The sequence below is a fragment of the Chamaea fasciata genome, unplaced genomic scaffold (assembly GCF_029207755.1).
Source record: "Chamaea fasciata isolate MVZ Bird 193981 ecotype frontalis unplaced genomic scaffold, bChaFas1.0.hap1 SCAF_3, whole genome shotgun sequence".
Lineage (NCBI taxonomy): Eukaryota > Metazoa > Chordata > Aves > Passeriformes > Sylviidae > Chamaea > Chamaea fasciata.
The window spans coordinates 14,804,720-14,819,546 of record NW_027094088.1 but is presented as its reverse complement, the minus strand read 5'-3'; the positions used below and the strand labels follow the sequence as shown (position 1 = coordinate 14,819,546).

At 39.4% G+C, this 14,827-nt stretch overlaps 1 protein-coding gene across 3 annotated transcripts in view; it reads right to left on the bottom strand.

Moving 5' to 3' along the window:
• The window catches only part of FBXO11 (F-box protein 11), a 69,163-nt gene that overhangs the window by 52,928 nt on the left and 1,408 nt on the right, over positions 1–14,827 (bottom strand). Inside the window, exon 1 of one of the 3 annotated variants that reach the window (XM_066178103.1) lies at positions 10,100–10,280. The exons of the other annotated variants lie outside the window; for them this stretch is intronic. Within the exon in view, the coding sequence (XP_066034200.1) occupies positions 10,100–10,157 (58 nt within the window). The 5' untranslated portion in view covers positions 10,158–10,280. Of the gene's footprint in view, positions 1–10,099; positions 10,281–14,827 lie in introns of those variants that run through there. 3 annotated transcript variants of the gene reach the window in all.

Genomic DNA, 14,827 nt, shown 5'->3' with positions numbered 1-14,827 from the left:
ACAAGTGCTGCTTCCAAGAACTTTTACCTTAATTGACATGGGCAATCTAGCAATCTATACTCCTAAAGAAACACAGGCACTCTGCAGAAGGAACAGTCCACAGGCAACTCCATGCCTCCAGGCAAGAGGCCGGCGGCTCCTAAAAGCAACACACACCTGCTCCTTTTAGTTAAACATATAGAGAAGTATGTTTAAAATCATGCAGGACCAGATTGAGCCCTGGTCGAAATACAGTGTACAGAAACAACAACTTAGATACTTTCTGATCAAGTGCACTAGTCAAATGCGGTTATCAGAATGAAAAAAAAAATTAAACATTTACAGCAACATAGACAGAGAATAAAAGTCATATTTAGAGCTCAGACTAGATTTATTGCCAGGCAGAAAGCTGCTGAATATACATAATCAAGCACACAAAACCAGTATTATGCTAACAAGACTTTAAGAGCAGCACTTAGTAGAAAGACTGAATCTATCTTTCACAGCAGCAGAGTCTTCTGTATTCCTAGGGCAAGACCCATTTATGCTATACATAGTGACATCTATTAGTCAGAAAATGTCGTTGTTTCTGGGAGCAAAGTGAAGGGCTATGAAACAACAGGTTTTGAAAAGTTTGTTAGTAAAATTTCACACTTGAGAGCCAGAGCCTTAAAACTTAAGAAGAAAAAGTCACGTGCATCTCAAAATCAAAATCCAGTTTGGCTATTTAAGCTTACATTTTAAGACAAAAGAACACCCTTATTAAAATATTTTATGTTCTTCAGGAAACAAACGGAAAAGGAGAGTAGTTTTCCCATAATGAAAAGTAATCAATTGTGGCTGAAGACCTGAAAACCTTCAACTACAACGGTGTTGGGAAGAAAATCTTACAAAGTGAAAACTTCTGGAACACAGAGCAATAAAACTGTCAATGACACAAAAAGATTCTGCTTTGTGCCCTTAGTGAACAAATACAGAGGTGCAGTCATCTTCAGTACAGAGCAGTTCAAAATTAACTTTCATCTTTTATAAAGCCAAACCTTACTGTCAACTTGCTCACTGTAAACACAAAAGACTTCTGGTTTCCCAACAAAAAACAGACTTGAGATATAAAGGAAGGACAAAGTCCCACCACCACATTCCTCCCCACTCCATCACAAATTACACTGGAGACTGGAGGCACATATGTATTAAAACAAGTTAAAAACCACTCAAAAAATACTAATATCAGGAGTCCCCCATGCAACGGGCCAGCCTCAGACAGCAGTTCCCTACATAACGTTGTCTCTGATGTGTAACTGTTGGGGAGCATGGTGCCCAAGTAAAGATCAAAGGCAAGGTAACTAAGTCATGGACTTGAACATCTCAAAATACAGACAATATCAGGCAAGTTCTTTATCAGAAATAATTACAATGGAAGTAATTTTGAAAGTGCCACTGAATTTCGTTTTGCCAGTACAAACGAGTACAGTACTTTGTCAGTGCCCTTTCTGGACAGTTCTAACATTTTAGTCCAAGTCATGACAACTCTATTTTTTACATCAACTTTGAAAAGTACAGAGAATTAAATATAATTTCCTGCTAATCTGAAGCAGTTATTAAAGTCAAATGTTTCCACCACATCTACAAGCAAAAAAAAAAAAAAAAAAAAGCCATCAAAAATTTGCTTTCCCCTAGCAAGCAACATAATTTAGTAGGACAGATTAAAGATAATTTTAATTCCAGACTGCTCTCTGAGCTACATGTAGCAATGAGCGGATGTCTCAGACATGCCCTAGTGCATGTTCAAAAAACACCTTTAACAGCCCGGAAGCCCTACTACTTACTCCTAGACATGATCGTGAAGGGCACAATCAACACTGTGACAGATTCTGAGACCAAACTATGGAGTCATACCAGAACAAAGTCAATAAATGCCTGCTGCATATATCCCCTTTAACAATCTCTGGTCCAACGGATGGAGAAGTGGACAGAAGTGGATAAAGCACCCATATGCCAGGTATGATCTTCAAGAAGGTCCTTTCAGGGAAGTCAGTAGCCAGTTCAAGTTCAAGCAGAACCTCATCTGTATCAGTCCAGATTACCTTTGAGTACTAAGAATTCATTATTTAAATTATGTTGCCTCTCAGCCTCTTCCCCCAGCACATCAGCTGGCTGCATGGGATGACCAAGTTATAGCAGCTAGACTTATGCAAGAGCCAGTGTAAATGCTGGACTCACTAAGAGCTTCCAGAACCACTGAACTATTAACTCATGCCTAGTCTTGAAAAACAAAAGAGCCAACCACCAAACAAAAAGAGACGAGCAGTACTTCCCCTTCTGATAAAAATATTCAAAGCATTTCAAATTAAAAGCCATATACAGTTTGACTGCCAACTGCAGTGTTTTCTCCAACTACTTATTTTTCCTACAATTACATTTTACAAACTCACAGTCTTCCTCAGATAAAAAGCTACCAATGGTTTTTTTTTTTCCTCTTTCTGTTCACAACAATGTGCCAACATGACCAATACCATTAGGAGTTCCCATATTCCTACTCAGAAGCCTATGATAAAGTTTCTAAAGAACCAGAGCAAAATCTCTATTTAAATATCCCACATGAGCTGTAGGTCATCTCTCAATGCACTTCCTTCAGTATTTGTGCTTTCACAACGTCACACTGCATTTTAGTACCAACGTGTAATTTCCCTGTGCCATACGTATGGTTCAGTGCACTCACAGGCATACCTATGGTTTCACAACTGCCACAATGTTAATACCTCAAAAGCACAAAAAAGAGTCTATAAGGGCACAAAATACAAGTTATAAGAATGTTATTTGGTCTCACAGAAATGCCCACTGTTCCTCTCGAGATTTTTTAAAGTTAATTGCACGAACAGTTAAAACAACCTTTACTCTTTGCCTTACCCACAAATAAGGGCTTTGACTGACACACACTGGCAAATAAAGAAAAAAAAAGTCTGCCAGGCAAAGCAAAACGTCAACCCTGCCAGCTGCCCCTTAGAATGTAAGTCGTTGCCCCAATGACAGATGGCCATACGGCTCACGTGGCACGGCAAGAGCAACTCGAGCTTTCAGCCCAGCATAATTAAGCCAACCAACTGCAATTCTCCTTTACCTTCACATGCTTCCCTGAAAGATTAAAGCACCACCACAGCCATATTCTGAGCCATTCAGTGATCCTTGTCTTGAACAAGGATCACCTGGGAGCACAGGACAAAGGACAACTGAGAGCAACAACTACCAGTACACCCATCCAGATTTTAGCCTGGGACAAGCTGAGCACTAACATAATTCCAGAAAGAAGACAGGTGTTGTACTATAAGAAACACCGTGTGCTTCACAACTATAGTACCAACCACAGGAACCCAAGGACATCATGTTCAATTCTGTGCTTTGCCACAGATGTGGTTCCATGATAAAGATAAAACAATTTAAGGGTATAATACTTCCAGAAAGGAGGGTGCAGGCCTTTTCCCACCAGCTCCCACACACACTACCCAATGATTTTATAGGTACACAGTCATTAAAACAAAGGAAGGAAGAAGCAAACCACTGAGAAAATCCCTTTTGGTGGCCATTTGCAATCAACTGCTTAAAATACCAGTGAAACTGTGCCTACAGACATCCCTGGTGACTTCGGGCAAGCTATGCCATTTCTTTACACTTTCATTTCCCACCGCTGGTGTCAGAACAATGGCACATCAGCACATCCCAGGTGTGCAATGACAGCTAGAGACATGACTGGAGGCCTGCAAGACACATGAGTTCTGCAGTACAAATCTCCGAATTAGTAATACAAAGGGGATCCTTTACCAGTATCTGGAATTACTCTAAGCAATCACTACTGGCAGAATAACAGATATTTGCCCATGTTTACTCCAACTCCAACACAAGACCTTCAGGCAAAAGGGAAGGATTAAAGTTGAGTGCACTGATTAGTATTCTTTTAACATCACTGAATGCTTGAACAGTTCCTTCCCAAGTAAACTCTTAGCATATACAAGAGTAAGGATTTCTGTGAAAAGATCAGTAAGTCAGGAACCTTCCAGACTAGAAACTGCTTACGAGTCTTACTCCACCCACTGCAGTGCTGTTACTAGAAATACTAAAAGAGGAAACAAAGAACCACTGAATTTTTCCTCTCACTTTAAAAATTAAACATGCACACATGTATACAAATCTACTCTTAAAAGTAGATTAAAAGAAAAAGAAATTTCTAATTTAATTTAAACTCTTAAGGTCATTAAGTCTACTACAGTGATGGTATCAAAGAGAAATTTCATCTAGATAGGGAGATTTTTGCCAGCAAGGTTTGCAGAAAGGGATACTTAAGAATTGTCTCCATATATATAGTGAAAAATACCTGACAGAGGGGAGGAAGAGGCAAGTCTTGGGAGTAAATATATCACTTATCTGTTTTAATAAAAAAGGAGCAGGTTGATTTTTTTTTTTTTAACTGAGCAAAAAACTCAACACAAGCAGGACACCACATTCTTAAACCTTGCTTTTCTGATCCCTTTGCCCTTTCTCAAGCCATATACTGATTACAAAGGCTAGACAAATTAAAATTCATTTTCTGTGAGGTATTTGGCCATTTCAGTACTACTAATGAATTTGGGAAAAAGACAAAATATATCCCAGAAATCTTAAGGAAATGTTATCCAGGCTCAAGCAGTTTCCCTAAACACCATAATGCACACACAGCATTTATATTACTGCAAAAAATCTTTCTGCCAACAGGACCCTACACACATTACAATAAATAAATCTTAGTTAATGTTTAATACTCAGTATATATACATAATTTTAGTGACTACATGTACATCAAAACATCATAAAGACAAAAAGAGAAAGAAATGGTCTGTTTTACTATTTAAAACTTGCTCATGATGAAAGTGGTAATTATTTCTACCATGCAAGTGACATAAAGAGTTGAAAGCATCTGCCTTTCACAGTCATTACAGCATCTCCTCACCAGACTATCTGTTTGCTAATAGTGGTAGCCCAGAGGAATGCTCAGGGCCAATGCTGCCGATAGAGAAGAAACACTGGGATAACAACTGAAGTGTATTTAGTCTGAAAAATCACTGTGCCCAACTCACTACGATTCAGGTAATGTTCTTGATTCCACACAACTGTGCAACATTCCTAGATTGTACACACACAAAAATATACTGGCAGCTCGTAGCACTCTTTATGATACTGGTCATTGACTCAACTGAAATTATTGAAAAACTACACAGTCTGCTGGGATTTACCTAAGAACACGGCAATTAATCCACTCTCAGTACCAATGGATAACAGGTATTGTTTGGCAGGCCTTTGAAAGACAGGAGTTAAAAAATCATGCTTTTTCCACACACTACCTACTTTTAACTTACATTGTATTAATCAGCATACGAGCAACCCACAGTGGAGCGAACACTCAAAGCTTCAGTTTCTCAAAAAAGTTTTCCAGAAAAACATAGGCTTTTTTTTTATTAATGAAGTGAATAGGAAAACTGATCGTGAACTGGAACACCACATACTATCGAGATCAAAATTTTAAAATAAAAATTTGTTTGAAATTAATTTCTTCTCTCTTCTTCTCGCATTTTTACAAATTTACAGATTTCTATGTTAGCATGACCAATACGTTTTCCTTTAAACTTTAATATGTAAGTTAGATTGTCTGTAACTGAAAAATCAGAATAATTTCATCTCTTCTTTTCTGGCACTTTAAAAAACAGTTTTAGACGAGATGGGGTGGCGAGTAAACATTATTTCCTGTTTAGACTTTTAAAGTTAACAAGCTCAGATGTTCAAGAATTATTTAGACAAAATGAGAGATCCAACATCACATTGACAAGTACTGTGACAAACTGATCTTCAGAACAGAGCTTCATTAGACAGACACCCACTGAACCTACTGGGATATGCCTTTTTCAGTTACTCAAACCCTTCAAATTAAGGTAAAATTTGTCAGTGACTAACAACCATACTGATAATCTCAAGTGTATCAGCAGATTATTGATCACAAACTGCTGATCAATGAAAAGAAATTTGGCAAGATACGAAAAGTTCTAAATTTGTTACCAAAGACCGCTTGAAGTTGCTCATATATCACCTATTATCATAATCACACTCATTCTTCTGCTCGCCATCCTGACAGCAACAGTAGCCCAAAGCACTAATCCTCTCACCTCCCACTGATGCTCAGCTGGCCAAACAACTCTTGCATTGAAGGAGGCTCTCTCCACAGCAACCCGAAGCACATACCTCAGAGGCTCAATTACTGCAGAGCTCTGCGGAGACTTACAAATGAAACCAGAGGAAGCTTCAAATGGATCTCAACACAAGAGGGGTGAAATCAGATCATTTTTAAGGTCTCTTCCAACCCAAACCAGTCTGTGATTCCATGAAAAGTAGTTCTTCTGTGATGGAAAAACCACTATGCACTTTCATATACTGCAACTGCCCTGGCCCTTGGGTTTTTCATAACAGGCGGAGCTCAGCTATCTCTTGTCCCTACCCACGGTCTCAACTTGGACAGCTGCAGCCAACACAGATCCAAACAGAGCAAATTAAACTTCAGAGTAAACTCTGGTTTATTTTGAATAACCGCTCGTCAAAGCCTATGGATGAACATCCAAGAAAATGGTCACAGATCTTACCACCTTCAGGGAAAGGTAAGACATCACATCTTGACAACGATTAATTTAACAACCATCTAAACCACCTAAGAGCTGTAGTCCTTCCCTCAAGATGGCAACAACTGAAGGAAATAGTAAACATTAATTTGAGCAGCCACTACACACAATTAGCATTGATGACCCAACAGCATTTGGGTCACCTTTCTGGCCTCTTGCTTTCCCAACTGTCAGGAAAGGCTTATTTAGCCAAAAAAGCATTCCATTTTGTCCTCAGCTCTTGGAAACAATGATTAAAATCTGAAGTTTTCCCATGCTTCTGCAGCATAATGTTCTTTCTAAAGGTACACTGACAAACTAAACTTTTTAAGGCTATGTTGATAAACTTTCCAATTATTTATTTCTCACAGGACTACAGCAAGTCTGCACCAAGACCTATGTCTCGAATTCCAATTAAATAAGACATTTACACATTTCCTCTTATTTTTTCCAAATACAGGAAGCTTGGGAACTGTAAATTTTACCCAATTATCTCCTAGAAAAAACAGTTATTGACCAAATAAGGACAAAAAATAAGGAGGATACTTTATACACACAGGATCAGTAATGCAGTAATTAACTAATGAGATTAATCTGTGTAAGAAGAGGAAATGGAATAGATTCAAGAGACAGTTCTGAGTTTCTCTTTGGAAGCCTTAAGAATTCAGTAAGGCAGCAAGACAGGATGGCAGTATCACACTACTGAAAAATATTTTCCCATAAGCATTTAAGTAGTATTTTAGATTTTTAACAATTGTTGATGAACCAGACTGGACTGGATTTTCTGTTGCAAAAACCAAATTTAAAATAAGAACTAAGCACTAAACAGAAAATCAATTGTTTTACCTTTCATGTCATTTCAGATCAAATTCAAATGCCATTTGTAGTAAATGGGAATCTTTCAGTTAGCCAGGATTTCAGTAGGGTTTGAATTAGAACACTGAAAATTTTTCCTGCAGTGTTATTTCAATTACCAAGCATCATCGGAAAGAAATCAAGGTAAAATGCACTTCTTCAAAAACAAGAAAGAAGCGTACCAAGATACTGTGAAATTAACAACTTGTTTCATGTGTTTTTAAGTGCACTAATAAAGCTTTGTATGTTCTGCTAAAGAAAACTACACCTGGCAAGTGTAACGTCTGACTGGTTTTCAGGATAGCATCTTTGTAGGATTTATTTCTTCAGCAAGGTATGGTCTCAAAACCGCAACAATACAGAAAAATGGTGAAGTCCTCATCCTGCTGCTGTACAGATACAACCAAACTAGCTGAGAGACAGAAACTGCATTATTGTTTTAGCCAAGGCTCTTCAGCAGGTCTAATAATCCACATGGAAAAGGGAGTGCCTTGCAAGAGCATAATGAAAGAGGGTCAAGCTAACTCAAATTACCTTCCATTTGCCACAGGCTAAGAGCATACACATGAACAATTACTGTGAATCAGACACCACAGATCAGCTGACATATGGTAACCTATCATCCTACAATAACCTGTCCCAATACAAAGACAGCTTGAAATTTACACCTGATGTAGAGCTACAACTCTCCCTTACTCAGAAAGCAAGCAACTAAACCCTGGAACCTTTGCTTCTGGATGTGTAAGCTGAAAACAAGCAACAGAAGAGAACCCACAAATGAGAGCCCTTAAGGTAAACACGTTGTTTCCAAATACTACAAACTGGGATTATCAAAAGCAAATAGTTACTGTAACACGACCTTTTCATGCTAACCAGCCCTTCTGTATAAAAGCATGCACACAGCACGATGACCATGAGACTGCAAATTCAGCTCTTTTGCTGGTGTGGACAGTGGTTATCCAAAATAAGTACAGGAATTCCAAGTACAGTTGTTGGTTTGGCCTTGTTGCCATGTAGTGGCAATTCAAAGTAGGACAAAACCCAAGCTTTTGTTACCCAACCTCATTCCCAGGAGTGCTCACTACTCTGTGCTGTACGTACCTACCAAGCTCAATGCTTGAAAGATGGTAGAAAGAGTGAGGAAAAGCTTTATATGCTCTATCAGCACTAGACTGGCATTCACATGGTACAGCTGAATCAGTTTTTTGGAACACAGAATTGGTTGCTCAAGAAGATAAACACTACTATTATTTTGATACTGGAATACCAGTGATATCCGGTATGTACGGAAAGCATATCTATACAGCCTTCTGAGGAATAACCTACATAGAATCAGGGTACAGCTGCTCAACAGAAACAGACCTGGGAGCCTGAGTGACAAGGTTTCCAGGCAGAGCTCAACTACTGCTCCCAGAACAAAGCAGTGCCTGAACTCTCACATACAAGACATCAGAGGGACCTGACAAACCCGGCAACAGAATGGAAACTGCAGGTTTCTGTTACAGCGAACAGTAAGTTTCACTGTGTGTCCCACAGCACGGAGCAGAGCACAGAGCCCCAGCAGCGTTGCAACAGCTCCTCTCAAACACACAGGACTGGCAGCATGCTCTGGGGAAGGCTCCAATCCCACACAAGAGCCAAGCCAATCTAAGGGTGACCTGCAAGGGCAAGGGCCAGTCCCACAGATCACCAATTCTCTTACGCGCTCGCCCAACCCTGCAGACATAGAGCTCCAACAACTGGACCAGCAGGTAACCACTCCAGAACGTTTGGGAGGCTTGGTTTCTATGGTGATATGGTTCAGGGAGCTAAGGGTGTCAAAGCAAGGCAAAGGCTGAGCACTGAGTTTGAAGCAAGAGAACCAGGACAACCCTTTTCTCTAACAAACAGGCTCGACAATTACTTAGCTCTCTTGGAAAAAATGCAACTAAAGAAGGTATCTCAGAGGAGAGCACAAAAAATAGTCCTCAAAAGCCTAGTGATAGAACTTCAACTTTTATAAGTGTTCACTGCTTGTTTACCCCAGCTTCTCTTCACAAATGAATAATAATTTTAAGAACAGGCAGCAGTACAATCAGGAGAACTGTTTCTGAGAGGAACCACAGTAACTACTATTCAAGCTAACTTTTAAGAAGGACTCCAGATTCATAACTTTTAATCACCTCAAGAAAAGTTCATTGAACTTTCTAACAGGAACTACAATGCACATAATAGAAGACACCTCTAGAGCATCTCCTTCACTTAGGAACCTATGTCTAGAACTTACTCTTTACTTCTACAAAAATTTCAAAGCACTAATATACTACAAAAGCAGAATATTGATGTTCTATAATTTCACTGTATGTTTTAATTTGCTTTCTTTCCCTCTCCCCTACTTGGTCACCATTTCAAAAGAACTGAAGAACTCAGACTAAAAGCCTAGGTTATAATCAGATACTACAGCTTAGTACCACAAACAAGAACCCCCAATTTTTTCTCCCTTTCCAATCCAAGTGCTGAATGTAGAAACACTGCAGAAGTAAGAAACAAAATTAAATACTTAATAATCTGAAAACATAAAAACACTAGGCAATGACAAGTTCAACTGAACAAACCTTCCATTTTCTCAGTTCCTGTTAGTTCAGTCAGTTCACCTCTGTTTTTGTTACCCATACAGTGCACAGCTCTGGTTTAATTTTCCTATTGCATCTGCTGTAATGTTTAAGACTAAATATATTCAATCACTAATCAATACAACTTAAAAACCCTACAGAAACACACTACCTCCTCTTACTAGTAGACCAAACAGTTTACAGGCACAGCCTGCAAGAGGAAGTTTAAGTGTTGCCACAGGTGATGAACGTTAACAATGCACCTGGTGCATCCTCATCCCAATTACCCCAGGGACCCAGAGGAGAGCGTGGGTCAAAGGGGTTGTCCTGGCTGCAGTGGCAGCCCCCGGGATGGCACCCGCGTGTGTGTGCGCGTGCGTGCGTGTGTGTGTGTGTGTGTGTGTGTCTGTCTGTCTGTGTGTGTCTGTGGGCACTCAGTGTGCTGAGCTAACACAGGGCCCAGCAGTGGCTGTGCACAGGCGCTGCACATTCAGCACTCATGAGGCACACCAGGCTCGCCGCGCTGCTGAGGGAGCTGCCCATGGAAAGCAGGCTGCCGGCCTAGCCTTCCCAGGCAGCTGCAGGGCTGACAGAGCATTCCTAGTGCTCCAATTCTATGCATATACATCAAAGCCTCCTATCCAGTGCATAGAATGTTTATTTATGCTCAACAAATGAGATGCTTCATGCCTGCACACCTGCAGTAAAAGCCTGACATACATTGCACAGTCACACTGTAACTGTGATTGTCCTGGGAAGCACCAGAGCAAGGAGGGGGGCACAGAGCATAACCTTCCCCCAAAGCACAAAGATACAAAATAGACCCATGGAAGAGGCTTCATTCTCTCTTAAACCACTGGGCTCCAAGTTTTTGTAACACAGAAAGTAAAAAAAGATTTGACATTTCTGGGAAACTACAACTGATGTTAGTAGTCTTATGACTGACTAAAATATACCAAAACTATAGGCAGTGAACACTACTGTATATGCCAAGAACAAATATACTTGATTTTGATCTCTCCAAATGAAATAGCTTTAGCATAGGTTTAGGCACTTGTCCTACATGAAGGACAACAAAGGTACACAGATACTCCTTTGTATTTGCAATGCAGAATGAGGCTTTGGGAAACAGAAGTTGCACCTGAAGAACCAAGTTTATAGACTCTAAACTTTTATCTGTAAGGCAGGCTTTGGAAACTTTTCATTGCGAAAACAAGAATTATATTTCCATATGTGAATGTATCTTTTCCCAGCCCATGACTCACTTTCAAGAAATAGAGAAAAGCCTTAACTAGATTTCCTTCCATGCGGAGCAACTGATGCCTGACTTGACTTCTCACCCTAAGGGATGATCCTACAAAAACTGAAACCCATTTAGGTGCTTTGATGCAAGTCTGTGCATTTGCTTCAGAATAAGAGTAATTTAATTCAGTTACTGTTACTGTCCTGCACTCATCAAATAAGCCTTTTGGTGCACATACTAAAAAAGAAAAAATATATATATAATAATGCACGTGCTTACACACATACACCTGAAACAGAGCCAAATAAAGATTCCTTACCTTTCCTAAGATATTTATCTCAACATTACAAAATTCAAACGTTGTGAGCAAGGACTCCACTGGAGCTTAGTTTCTACATGTTTGTTTTACACAGCCTAACCTACTCTTTTTCCCAGTACGTCAAGCCCTTGTGTCCCCTATACAGACAAATGACTAATTCAATTACCTTGTGTGCCGACAGGGCAGCTGGTTGCTGCTTCTCGGCATGGGTAGAAAGGGTAAGTTACAAATGTCTTTCCCTTATTGTTTTCGTCCTCTACCCAGTCAATAGTTTCCACAAAACTTAACTTCACACCCCTTTGTCAACTTTGGTTGAAATGAGCTAACAAGTTCAGAAGTTGCAGAGTGACACACAGACTGTATGGGTGTATGTATCTTGTTTTCACTGGAAAATAGATTGGGGTGAGGAGGGGAAGCAAACTTGCAAGGTAGGTTTACCGGCTGCATGTATTAAATTTGCCTCAGCTCCAGAAGTATTGACCCAGCTTAACCCAATCTAAATTGGAGCTGCCACAGTCCCACCACACCCACAGGCGTTCAGTGTTACCCCTCCCCTTGCAGCAGCATTCGTGCCAAAAAATCAACCTGGGAAAAAAAAAGGCAAGCCAGCGTTTGGCGCAGGCAGCTCCGGAGGCAGCTCCCTGCCTTGTCACATGGGCACGGCCACCACGTAACAGCAGACGCAACTGCCACTGCGCTGCACGCTGGGCACTGATCAGCACACAGGAGCCGACCCTAGGAGCAGTTAAATCTGGACACTGCAGCTCAGAACCTCATTAGTACTACATCCAGTGCTGTGCTGGTTTTACAGAGGCACATATGCGTTAATGGAGGTATTATTTTGACAAGAACATTAACAAGAAAAAATATTCATATGATAGCTGAGGCTGACAATTTCAACTGCATTCTGGACAAGATCTTTTGGTCTTTTAAAGTAAGTGTCTCACCTTGTCTTCTTCCTAAAACTAGCCAAACCTATACACTCAAGGAAGAAAAAAAGAGCACTATAAACAAACATGGGAATATTTAATCATAAACATTACCCAAGTCCAGATTTCCTTTCAGGTAGACCTTTGTCCTAAAGAAAATAGAACGACACATCTATTCTATAACCTTCATGAAGAATTGCAAAACCACTGCAACCCCACCGGTGACTGGGGAGAGATCAGGAGGGAGAAGGTAAAACAGAAGTGGCACAGTGGAGCCAGAGTGGCCAATTTAGATGAGAGAGGTGTGAACAGCAGAGCAAAACATCTTAGAAAGTGTATCCTGATGACATCTTATCTTGGCTGTACAACACAGTGAGTCTGGGGGAGCAAATGTTTTTATCTGCAATTATTTATGAACTCCCCCACTAATCAGAACACAGGTACACAGGTATTGTTCATCAAGGTATAATATAGACAGCATGGTTATATATTCATTAGATTTGTTCCTACTACAAACATGAAATGAGAATCACTTCAGTATAAAGCACAGCTTTGTATGACTTTTAAATTCTTATAAGGAACTTTTCAGGAAGGATTTTTATAAAAGCATTTTTCCCAGTGATCTATTTATTAACAATAGGCATCAATAACTTGATTTTTACCCAGTAGTGAACATGTAACAGCTGTTACTCAGCTGTAAAACACTGTCTACTTATGCAGCATTAAATAATAAAGCTCAAGGACCTAGCATGTTTTACTAAGCAATCTAATGATATGAAACAAGAAGTTCCAAAGATTAATTGTGAGCTGTATTATCAACTCTGTCCCATGATATCTGTGCTAATAAGTACAGAGTTGTAACATGAAGGAGGAAAGAAATTAACAATAACAAAAAATAATTTCTGTTCAGTCACAGCTGCACTCACAGTATCCAGTAAGAGGGTTTTTTTAAAACAAATTTAAATCTGACTTCAATAGACATCCTTTCCTAATAACTTATACTGATTCTTTTGTACAGCCTTTTTTAGGATGACCTACATTGCTTGGGAATAAAGGTGAAAAAAGTCAACACTGATTTGTATGGTATAGTCTAACCCCAGTATATCAGCTTTTAATTTAGTAGCATTATTCATCAGCCTTTACTGCAATAGCCCTGCACGACACGATCAAAGTCACAGGTAAAACTGAAATTACTTTCCAGATATAGTGGATCAGACCTAGCAAATCCTGAGATAGAACAGACACTGCACTAGAGACACCCCAAATGATGTAGATGGAACGCTAATGACAAAAAAACATTAATGCTGTTAATACATTTTTGGGCAAATGAGACCTAGCACAACTGACCTTCAAAAATGCAAGGAAAAAGCTAGCAGTGACCCACATGGAACAGTATTTTCCACAAACCGTGGAATTTGATTTTGTTATAATTTCATCACCACTGAGTAGTCAACAGCACAGAACAATGTAAAAAATGTAAAAAAAACCCCAAAACTAGGTGAGTCCAGAGTCCCAGAAATGTCAGAATAATGCAAACACACTGCAGCCTCACGTTTTAATAGAGAAAGTTTCTGCCTGTATCTTTAGCAAATTAGTAACATATGAAGAGTAGAGTCCAACATAAAACTGAATAATCACTGCATTTAATCCATAAGCACATCATTCTGGATGCCTTTTTTAAGCTGTACTTTCATCAGTTTAAAAGGCAAAGTAAGCCATGGGGTTGAAAAAATTCCTATATTATGTATATGGAACATCGATAATGAAAACCCTCAGTGTATGTCTTTGAGAGTTCTTTTTTTGCAGTTGTTTTGCTTTATTTTCTATGTTGTTGTTTTTCTTTTAAATGTCAGTATACCAGAGAAGTCATTTTAATCACATAATTACTGAAGATTTTGGAAGGTTTACACAAGACCCATAATTGGGCATAAGACATCACATCCTCTGGTTATATACACAGCAATCTGGTCTGGGTAACATTCTTTGCTCTGACCAATGTGTGCGAGGGGGGGCGGGGGAAGGAAGGGGAGGGAGGGGAGGGGGAGGAATGGAGAATTAAAAATACTTCCTCAGATTAAATTTTCTTTACTTCATTTACTTAAAATGTTTTGATTGTATAAAATGCACTAAAATATTTAGCGCGATGCATCTCCGTAGTTAAAATACCTTGTTCTCAATGTGATATCCTAGATATTCAAACAAAAGACATTCAGCTCACAATGAAGCTTTTTTTTTTTTTT